General features: G+C 38.3%; 1 protein-coding gene across 2 annotated transcripts in view; it reads right to left on the bottom strand.

Moving 5' to 3' along the window:
• Positions 1–10,883, bottom strand: part of PRDM5 (PR domain containing 5) — a 208,114-nt gene extending 197,231 nt beyond the window's left edge. For both annotated transcript variants that reach the window (XM_011996785.1, XM_011996786.1), the window contains exon 1: positions 10,804–10,883. In XM_011996785.1, coding sequence (XP_011852175.1) covers positions 10,804–10,851 — 48 coding nt within the window. In that variant the 5' untranslated portion in view covers positions 10,852–10,883. The remainder of the gene's footprint in view (positions 1–10,803) is intronic.
• Between the last annotated feature and the right edge of the window lie 954 nt (positions 10,884–11,837).

Raw genomic sequence — 11,837 nt, 5'->3', positions numbered from 1 at the left:
GGGGTTTCACCGTGTTAGCCAGGATGGTCTCGATCTCCTGACCTCGTGATCCACCCGTCTCGGCCTCCCAAAGTGCTGGGATTACAGGCCTGAGCCACCGTAGTTATTTTTGTTTTTGTTTTTGTTTTCCTCCTTTCAGTAAATCCAAAGTAGCAAAGTTTACCTCTGGGTAAGATCTGGAGGTAGTCTGAGTACTCTCATTTGAAGAATGAATGAACACTTACATTTAAAGCTAAGCTGTTAGCCTTGGCCTTAAACTAAAGCTAATTCTTTGACAAATCCAAAGAACCAGTCACATAGTCACATAGAAGTGACTGGAAGAACTAGGTCACATTTGGAAGAGATGGGAAGAACTAGGTCATTTTATTAATGATATTTTTGCTGGGTAAAGCATTCTAGATTGGCAGCTATTTTCTTTTTGCACCTTAAAAATATTATTCAGTTGTCCACTATCTTTTAATTTTTCTGTTAAAAATCAACTATCACTCTTACTGTTACTTTTTTAATGTCTCCTTTTTTTCTAGCTGTTTTTAGGATTGTCTTGGTTTTAAGTAGTTTTACTAAGATATCTGTAGGTGTAACCATCTTTCTACTGACACTGCTTGAGGCTCATACAGCTTCCTCAATTCATCAGATAACCTTTTTTAAAAGTCCTGGAAAATTCTTAGCCATTACCTCATCAAAATTGCTTCTGTCCCATTTTCTACCTCCTCTCCTGCTAAGCTAAAAGGTCCTAACATTACAGATATATTAGTTATTTTCACTGTCTCACATATCGATTTAGTCTCTGTAACTCAGTTTTAATATTTTCTACTGACTTCTTTTCCTCTTCATTCATTCTGTCTTTTGTTTTGTCATACCTACTATGTAATTCACACACTGAGTTCTCTGCTCTAAAATATGAATTTGCTCTACATGTATAAATTTGACATTTATACATTTCAATTTTTTAGTAAAATTCTCCATCTCTTCCTCTTTTCGTCTCATCTTTTCTTCCATATGCTAGAGTGTAACAGTCATGGTTATTACAAAGTCCTCATCTGCCAACTCCAATCAATATTTGAATCATCCTTAAGTCAGTTTCCATTGTCCAGCTTTTATCATTTCTAGTGATACGGTCCTATCTCTTCATGTCTAGTCATTTTTTATAAAATGCTGGATATTATATATTTGAAAGTTTAGAGGATCCAGGTATTATATTTCTCTGGAGTAGATTTACCCTGTTTTCTATCAGGCAGAGCAGAAACTGTTCACCTTAAACGAATCAGGGAGTGAGGTGATTCACAGCGGGGCTTCAGTTGCAGCAAGGCTCAGTCTGTTTCAGTGTGCTATATTCCTACCCACAGCCCTACGGTGCTTCCAATTCAAAATATGGCATGCACTGAAAGCCTCTCCTCAGCAAGATGAGACCACAGAACACCTTGCTTTTCAGAAGCATGTGGCTTAACTTTATAGTATTCTGCCATGCAGCTTCATAATTCTGCAAATGTCTTAAGAAGGAGACAGCAATATTTTTTAGTCCCTTTGGGTCTCCAATATTGTTGCTTAACACGACAAGATTTCCAGAAGCTCTACCTATTTCTGTGTCCTCAAAGAGTAACCCTCTACACAGGCTGAGCTCAGATTTTCAGCCTCTTGCCTACACCCAGAATCAGCAAAGTCTGACCACTTCCCCAAGAGAAAAGAAACTGCAGATTATCAGTTTATCTCTCCAAAATTATCACCTTGCTGGAGCGTTAGTTGCTCTAGGACTCTTTGCTTTAACACCCTTGAAGGCATTAAACAAATTATTTTTATATTTAACCTGTCTTTTGGAGTTGTTATCAGTAGTAATATTGATGTGTTCAAGTTCGTATCAGACAGAAGTTTTTTGCCCTATTTTATTTTCTTTATACCATATATCACTACCTTTCACTATATTACTTATTAGGGGTGTTTTAATTCTATCTTTGCTACTAAAACATAGGCCCCAGAAGAACAAGGGCTCTACTGCATCCTAGGAGTAGCAATCATACTAAAGACTGTCTGACTGTCTGAGAGCCCTCCTCTTTCCATCCCGCTTCACTCACCATGCCTATTTTTGTTTTGTGAAGAATTCCAAATGAGCACATCATTTTTTCTATATGAGAAATGAGAAGAACATAATTCTGTATGTTCTCATAAAGAATCCTTATTCCCCTTTTTCATATTTCCTTATTTCCTCCTCCATGACAGAAATAAATTGGAATAAATATACTTTGGGTTTCCTTCATGGTTCCCTCTCTTCAGCTGATTACTGAGACCCTGATAGTCATTGGGTCTGATACTTACTTTGGTTACCATACCTCAGAAAAAAAGCGGGGTCCAGAATTTCCTGTGCCCAGCCGCCTGCTCCGTAGTAAGCAGACGTACCAGCTGACTCAGGGTGTGCCTTCTACACAGGCTGGAGACCTGTCTCTCTCCTATGCTCTCTGTTATCTTCCATTCCAATTATGCTGCAAAGTGAGTCTGAGGCCACAATTCGTCACACAGCTGATTGGTAATAGATTCAGAATCTACTTTGCTGACTCAATTTCTGCCACAGTTGGTACACACTTCAAGATTTAAGAAGCCAGGCATGAAGTCCCCATTCTGGCCTAGGCTCCTAGTCACCAATCCAGCTTTTCTGGAGCTAGGTACTTAGAACATTATTGCATGCTGTAGGGATATGAAAACTACAAACTTAGTATCTCCTACTTTATTCTCACAACACAATCAACTCAGAACACTTCTACTACCAAATGTGGCGGGGTTTCCCCCATCACACACCGAGCAAGCAATTCTTTGGTGGATTATTCAGATTATTCAGCATCACACCAGCTGAGTGTCCTCTAATTTAATTCAATCCTGATATTATCTATCTGGAGATAATGTCACATCCCACAGGTTGAAGACTCAGTCCCATAAGACTGTCCTGCACTAGGCAGTGGCAAGTCCAGGCCTCTGAAACTTTTAACCAACTTGCTATAGACTGGAGTTCCCATGACACTCTCCGCAGGTTCAATTAATTTGCTAGAGAGGCTAAAAGTATTCAGGAGAACACTTCATTTATGTTTACAGGTATATTAATAAAGGATATTCCAAAGGATACAGGTGAACAGCCAGATGGGAGAGATGCATAGATAGAGAAAAAGGCATAGGTATAGAAGAGATACATAGCTATAAAAGAAGGGACGCAAAGCTTCCATGCCCTCTCCAGGTGCACCATCCTCCAGAAATCTCCATGTGTTCAGTTATCTGGAAACCCTCAGAACACAGTTCTTTTGGGTTTTTATGGAAGCTTCATTACTAGGTATGACTGATATTAGTCACTTATATATCAACCCAACCTTCAGCTACTCTCCTCTTCCTAGAGGTGAGGGGGACCCAGGGGGCTGAAAGTTCCAACCCTCTAATCACCTGGTTGTTTCCCCTGGCAAACGGTCCCATCCTGGAGGGTATCAAGGGGACTCCAGCCTCCAGTCATCTCATTAGCATACAAAAAACACTCTTATACTCTAGGGGTTCCAAGGATGTTAGGAGTTAAAAGTCAAGGAAGTAGATGAGGACCAAATATAGACTTCATAATATCACACATGCTTATTAATAAAGTAGATATTTTATCTTCATCTGGCTCCTATTTGTTCTTCATTGGTTCAAATTAATAACCAAGGACAAAGAGAGGTTATTAACTAAGAATCATCAACATGTATAAGTGAAGAGGGGAGTCAAGGGTTGGAAAAGAAGTTTCCAAAAATAATCCATATATATTTTAACTGATAAATGGATGTCTTAAACCCCATCAATAACAGAAGGAGCCTCAACTCATCTGGTATGTACACTTATTTTGAAATAATAATTTGCTATAACTGTAAGAGATTCACAATCATACAAAAACAGCTGCAAATCTTCTGATGATGTCTTTTAATTGCTATGTTTTGTGGAGTTTGGGGGGGTTTATTGCTTAAAAAAAGTTTAACGTAACAGATAATGCCCATACACAATAAAAATTTAAAGGTAAAAAGATTATATAGTAATAAAAAAGTCTCCCTCTCTCCTCTATTTCTTGTCACCCATTCCTTTTCCTTAGAGACAGCTATTGTTACCCTTTCACTTATATTTTAGGTACATCAAGCATTTTTATATATGTCCTCATGTATTTAAATAAATGAGTGATAGATTATGTACAAGCCTCCATCCTTTTTTAAATGTTTAAGTTTTTTGTTTTTATTTCAGTAGCTTTGGGGGTACAAGTGGTTTTTGGTTACATGGATGAATTCTACAGTGGTGAATTCTGAGATGTTAGTGTACCTGCCAACCAAGCGGTATAGACTGTACCCAATACACAGTCTTTTATCCCTCACTCTCTTCCCACCATGATGGCTGTATTTTGAAAACATGTTATTTACCCAGGCCACAAAATCAGAAACTGCCCACAAAAATAAATAAAATCATCATAATTTGATACTCCGGATTTTGTAATATGCAATTTTCTAGTAGGTTGTGATGACTAATTACCCTGGTAATACACTAACGTCAGATGTAAAACATAAGAGTTTTCTCATGAATGATCCAGGAGATAGATGTAGGAAAATAAATACACACAAAACTTTTTAAAATGACATTAAGTCAGGCTGGTGCAGGTGAAGTACATGGCTCTCACGGTGCTCTGTGTATCCCAATTGTGTTACATCTGGAACCCTTACGAGGCCACAGGCCTTTTTAAAAAGCAAAGTTTAACCTCTGTTTGTTTTGGTTTTGTCCTAATGTTCCTTGTGTTGAGATAAATGCCTTTTTAGCTTAAGTTATGGATGACATAATGTATTTAAGTAAAAGAGGCTTAACTTTTTCCTATGAAAATGCCACCCAGAATTAAGATATTTTACTTGAAATTGTAGTTTGTGTCTGGTTCTTTAGGATTCTGCACACAGTAAGAGCTGTCTTTCCAGAGGGACCACCCAGTATACTGAACCGTGGCATGGCATATGACTCCACCTGCATCAGATCACACCACTGAACATCCACTGCATCCACAGAAATGTTCAAAGACTAAGAGGTAAATGCAGACTCAGCATGAGTGAGAGAAAAAGAGAATGAGGTAGAGACCTTGTGATCTCGGAGCAGATATACAGTTCAAGAATGAATGACTTCACTGGAAATACAGGACAACACCAAGTTTCTGAGAACTTATCAGGCCAGTTTCCACACAAAACCTATTGCAAGCAATCCCAGAGAATCACTTTGCAAATGAAAAGAAAGACCTAGAGCCAACAGAGCAGAGCTGTTTGGAGGATCCCAGCATCTACTGGATTCACCAGTAGTCACTTTAGAACAACTAAATAATAGTCAGAACAGGTAGCAAGGAAAATGCACAAACTGTCCTGCATTCCACAGGTGCCAAAACTTAAAGTTATATGCCGGACGCACAGAGCCAGTGCCTGGAGAAAACATATTTGAATTGTGATTTGAAACATCTAAGAACATATTACAGAAAGAGGATGTCTTGGAGATGTAAAAACAAAGAATTATTGAGAGTTTAGCAAGTAGAACATAGGTCATAGGTCACAGAGTGAGTCTGAATTAGTAGAGAATTGAAGGAAATGCATCTCAAGCTCCAAACCACCTGGCAAAACGTCGACAGAAAGACTTCTAATTAAGATAAGAATGGAATACAATGCAGAAAACTGGGTACATTCCACCAAATTGTCAAACGGAAGCATTTACAGTCAAACACTGGTTCCTATCCTCAAGCTTTGTAATATGCCTGAGGCCCGAGAAATCCAGAGTTCTTCTGCTTAAGCACTTAATTTTAAAAGAAAAGTAAAAATCAGAGGTGATCAAGAAAGATTAAAGACCCACAATACTCAGTCTGTTCAGAGACCAAGCTCAAATCCTGATGGCCAATACAGAAAGTAACTGAGGTACTAGTGAGCGCTCTGAAGCAGTGGGCATCAGTAAGCTCTAAGCTACACCTTTGGACAAAGAAGGAGAGGTGGCAGCGGATACTATCAGTGCTCCCCATGATCCTAAGGTCCCTTCATATACTGTCCCAAGCTCACAGAGGCTCACACCTACCAGGAGGCTCAATCCTGACTGGTACCTCCAAGTTCTTTGATATGAAATGGCTCCCCAGGGGCTCCTGGCCTTGTCCACCAGAACCATTGGCATCTTAAGCAGAATACAGGTATAAACCGAGAAAGAGTTAGGCCACATGGTCTCTCACATGACATCATTTTCCAGACACTACCACCAGGTTCTGGTTCATGTTCCATAACCACAATATACGTAACTATTGGCTTGAGACGGATTATTCATTTGAGAGCTTCATTGTGGTTAGCAACGTAGCTATGGGGCCTAGCAGAAATGACTCCCATAACCAATTTAAATTTACTCACCAGAGGAGGGAAGGCTCATTATCTCCCTTTGAAAAGACTCAAACAGTTCCACAAGGGACAGACATAGGACCAGTAATAGAACCAGTTATTCTCCTGTATCTCGCTCTTTCTGAATCCTAGCACCTCCAAAGCTAAAATGATAATAATAATTATTAAAAAGGACCTTCAATAGTATAACTCAGGGTTTGGAAGCAGCTTGCTCACTCAACATAATAAGAGATAAGATTAAAGAGAGCAAGCAATAACTCCGCAATTCTAAAGGTGTTGTTCTTTAAATGTTCCCTCTAGAAGACCTACCACAGAATCTGTCCCTTCCCCTGCCCAGCTGCACAACTGGGCAGAGCAGGGAACGGCTGATATGGTTTTCCTGTGTGTCCCCACCCAAATCTCACCATGAATTGTAATAATCCCCACATGTAAATGGCAGGGCCAGGTGGAGATAATAAAATCATTGGGGCGGTTTACCCAATACTGTTATCGTGGTAGTGAATAAGTCTTACGAGATTGTGATGGTTTTATAAACGGGAGTCTCCTGCACAAACTCTCTTGACTACCACCATGTAAAACATGCCTCTGCTTCTCCTTTGCCTTCCACCATGATTGTGAGGCCATCCCAGCCATAAGGAACTGTAAGACCATTAAACCTCTTTCCTGGCTGGGCATGGTGACTCACACCTGAAATCCTAGAACTTTGGGAGGCCAAGGCCAGCAGATCACTTCAGGTCTGGAATTCAAGACCAGCCTGGCCAACATGGTGGAACCCTGTCTCTACTAAAAATACAAAAATTAGCTGGGTGTGGTGGCATGCACCTGCAATCCCAGCTACTTGGGAGGCTGAGGCAGGAGAACCTCTTGAACCCAGGAGATGGAGGTTGCAGTGAGTCAAGATCGCACCACTGCACTCCAGTCTGGGTGACAGAGGGAGACTCCTTCTTCAAAAAAAAGAAAAAACAAAACAAAAAAAAAACAACTCTTTCCTTTATAAATTACTCAGTCTCGGGTATGTCTTTATTAGCAGCATGAGAGCAGACTAATACAATGGCTGACAATCCAAAATGAAGATGAGACCAAGAAGAAAAAGAACCAGAAGGGGAGGGGGAAGGTATATAAACTAAGGGATTAAATGTATCAAAAGGTCTCAGGTGAAAAAACCAGACTGGAAGGGAACAGAGACTTTTCATCAATATCCTTTTCTACCTTCTGAATTGTATAACAAGTACAAATATTACTTGTTCAAAACAAAGACATAAAGGGTGAAGTAAAATGAAATAGAGAATGGCAATCATGTGAGTGTACCATTACCTGAGCATAAAAATGTATAAAATCAATAGCTCCTTGGGTAGCAGAGTGAGAGAGCTGGAGACAACTAGTGTGAAAACAAAATAATAATGCAAAGACATTAAAGAACCACAGGAATAGATAACACAAAACTAGATGATGTACTGCGGAACTATCAACTATATAATAGTACAAAAATGATTCTGTTTTACATGCAAGTCTTCCTTTTAAAATAAAAATTATCTGTTTAATGATACCTCATAGCTACACAAAACATTAATGTGATCATCACACTAAAATTTTCAGATAACAAGTATCAAAAACCATTAATAACACGTTAAAAATTGAATTTGTACCCCTTAAATGTATACAAATAAAATTTTTAAAAAAGAAAAAAAAACAGTTAAAAATGTGTTATTTTTATCATTTTATGACTTACTAAGTTGTCAGGTTTTTTTGGTCACATAAATGTTTGGTTTCTGAAAATCCTTCATAGTAAAAGAATTAACTGCTGAGAAAATTAAGACCTTATAGAAAAATAGTGAAAGCCATTAAGATGTTTAAGTTCATAACAGTAAACAAAACAGCAGGCTAAATTCAGGCAATATCAATAACATTTCCCACTTATATTATAGTGAGGACTATATTATTAATTTCCATTTTCTATCACTTGCACTGAAGAAACCTTTTAGAATCCTTTCTGTCACCTCCACTCCCCACTCCCAGCAGTTTCAACAATACGGGTGATGCTTAAAAATGCATTTTGCTTACAGATAACACACTGATAGTTTTACGTGTCAACTTGGATAGGCTATAGTACCCAATTATTTAATCAAACGCTGATATAGGAGTAAAGGTATTTTGTAGATGCGGTTAACATCTAACAATCAAACACTGATATAGGAGTAAAGGTATTTTGATTTAATCAAACACTGATATAGGAGTAAAGGTATTTTGTAGATGCGGTTAACATCTAACAATCAAACACTGATATAGGAGTAAAGTTATTTTAATTTAATCAAACGCTGATATAGGAGTAAAAGTATTTTGTAGATACAGTTAACACCTACAATCAGTTTACTGTAAGTAAAGGAGATCACGCTCCATAATGTGTGTGGCCCTCATCCATTTAGTCACACCCCTTAAGAGCAAAAACGAAGGTATCCTGGAGAAGAAATTCTGCCTCAAGACTGCAGCATCATCTTTCTGCCTGAAGTTCCAGCCTGAGGACCTGCCCTACAGATTTCAGACTTGCTACCACCACAATAACGTAAGATAATACCTTATAATAAATAAACATATACACAATCTCCTTGGTTCTATTTCTCTGAAGACCCTTACTGATACAAGCACAGAGAGACTCTCTATGTGTAGTTCCTTACTCTAGTTTTCCAACCTTTTCTTACTGTGTAATCTCTACCTCCTACATGTATCTCAGGTCTTACCCTCCTCATAGAAACTATCAAATAGCCTTGTGCCACAATGCAATGTTTCGGTCAACAGCGGACTGTATATACAATGGTGGTCTCATATGATTATAATACATTATTTTTATTGTACTTTTTCTGTATTTAGATCTTTTTCAATTTCATTTGTTAAAGAAGGGGTCTCCTTCTGTTGCCTAGACTGGAGTGCAATGACATGATCATAGTTCATTGCAGCCTTGAACTCCTGGGCTCAGGCAATCCTCCCACCTCAACCTCCTGAGTAGCTGGGACTACAGGCATGTACCAAAAGGCCCAGATAATTTTTTATATTTTTTTTAGAGATTCAGTTGCTATGTCACTCAGGCTGGGCTCCAACCCCTGGCCTCAAGCAATCCTCCTGCCTTAGCCTCCTGAGTAGCTGGAATTAGGCATAAGCCACTGTGCCTGGCTTGTTTAGATATGTTGGATCCATAAATGCTTGCCACTGTCTTCCAACTGCCTCCATTATTCAGTACAGTAACATGCTATACAGGCTTATAGTCCAGGAGCAATAGGCTATACCATATAGCTTAGGAATACAGTAGGCTATACCATCTAGGCTTGTACAAATATGTTCTACGATGTTCACTTGATGATGCATTTCTTAGAATGAATCCCTGTCATTAAGTAATACATGAATATATAATTCCTAGGACTGCATTTTCCAAATTTTTGTTTCGACAGTCTACACCGCTGCTTTCCTATTTTGATACCTTGGGTCCTTTTTCTAATACCTAGAAAAGAACAGCAACGAATATAATTGGCATAAACTAAGATGAAAATTCTCATAACATGCAGATATATACTGGTATATACAGATCTCTGCCTAAGCGAAACTTTAGATTGCAAAAGACTGTCTCTAGTATTACAGCTCCTTAACTATGTATTTTTCAAGGTAAGGTACATTTTAAGGCGGGCCTTTATTACAACATGAAACTGAGATTTGTTTCTATACAATTAGAACTTCAACTACTAAATAAAAAAAAAATAAGTATAATATTTACAGAAGTCAAGTTCTAAATTCAGGGCACGCTTATTTTGAAATTCAAACATCACACTTATTTTTCGATGAGGAACTTCAGATCTCTAAAACAAATGTCTAGTAAGATATTTCAACAGTCCATTTTCTCTTAAAAAAAAAAAGAAAAAAAAGCTAAACTTTCTTTAAAAACTAAAACATTTTTTTATGCATCATCATGCATCATCAAGTGAACATCGTAGAACATATTTGTATATGTTTTATATACAAATGGGCACAGTGGCTCACGCCTGTAATCATAGCACTTTGGGAGGCCAAGGCAGGTAGATCACCTGAGGTCAGAAGTTCAAGACCAGCCTGGCCAATGTGGCAAAACCCTGTCTCAACTAAAAATACAAAATTAGCCAGACGTGTTTGCATGTGCCTGTAATCCCAGCTACTCAGGAGACTGAGGCAGGAGAATCGCTTGAACCTCAGGGGCGGAGGTTGCAGTGAGCCGAGATCGCACCATTGCACTCCAGCCTGGGCAACAAGAGCAAATCTCCATCTCAAAAAAAAAAAAAAACTGAAACATTTCAATACTTAAATACTTAACTGGAATCAATATCAATTAACGTAGCCTTAAAAATGCATTAAATGGTACAAAAGAAATATATTTTTAACATTAAAATAACAGTCATATCCTCACCTCCCACATTAACCTGTAATCCATATTTTCATCCAAGTCTTCAGGCATTCTCTTCTCTCCAGCAAAGGGTCCGAACTTCTCACCCTGAGTAGCAATGATTATATTGAACAAGGATTAGTACAATAAATCAACATACTAAAATAAACTATCTTTTTCTTCTGGAATGTTTTTCTGCAAATCTTCATGCCCAAAGAAGAGACACTTTTAAAATATTAACTAATTTACCCAACACAAAATGTTTATTTACAATCCAACTTAATCTGTTTTTAGCCTAAAACGCTAAATCCACAACACAGGAGCCAACATAAAAGGGTTACATCATTTACTTTCAAATTCTGAGGAGGTATTGGACATTGTATTTCATATGTTTCAATCCTCTTCATAGCCTCTGGCAAGCAATGCTGAAAAAAGCACTGAGTTTTGTCTGACTTGAGAGACAAGCCCACCAGGCAGAAAATCACCTGGTTTCCATAAAAATCATAAATTCATCCATATTCTGGACAAGAAAGAAGTGGGCTTGCCATTCTCAGAGGAAGAGTGTTCATAAATAAACTTTAAATTTGCCTGCCAATCTTTCAAACAGGCAAATGGGCACACTTTAAACCAGGCTTTCTCGAAGCGTGTGCTTTGAAGCCCACCTGCACGAGAAACACCAGTGTTATTACTTTGAGATACAGAATTCTGGTCTCTGTTAAAATCAGAATCTGGAAATGGGCTGTCCTTCAATCTACCCTAAAGGGACTGTTAAAGACATGTTCAATGAGCAAGTAACACTCTTTTCTCTTTAAAGCGACCAAAGCAGGGACTGTAGAGACATTGGGAATGAGTTGAATTTGTCCAACCAGATGTTTTGTTGAAATGTGTGCAGAGGAGACACAGAGCCACTCGTGCTTCTAAACCTGCCTATGACTATTTTTCAGCAGAATCCTACCCTTCACATGGAGGTGATGAAAGAAAAAAACCAACAAAATCTCTTTTGATGAACATTGTAAGGAGAAAAGATAACCACCAAGGCAATGTTTCAAAGATATAAA

The sequence above is a fragment of the Mandrillus leucophaeus genome, unplaced genomic scaffold (assembly GCF_000951045.1).
Source record: "Mandrillus leucophaeus isolate KB7577 unplaced genomic scaffold, Mleu.le_1.0 Scaffold523, whole genome shotgun sequence".
NCBI classification, from domain to species: Eukaryota; Metazoa; Chordata; class Mammalia; order Primates; family Cercopithecidae; genus Mandrillus; species Mandrillus leucophaeus.
Note: the sequence above shows the minus strand (reverse complement) of the source record. Positions and strands in the feature narration are given on the sequence as shown.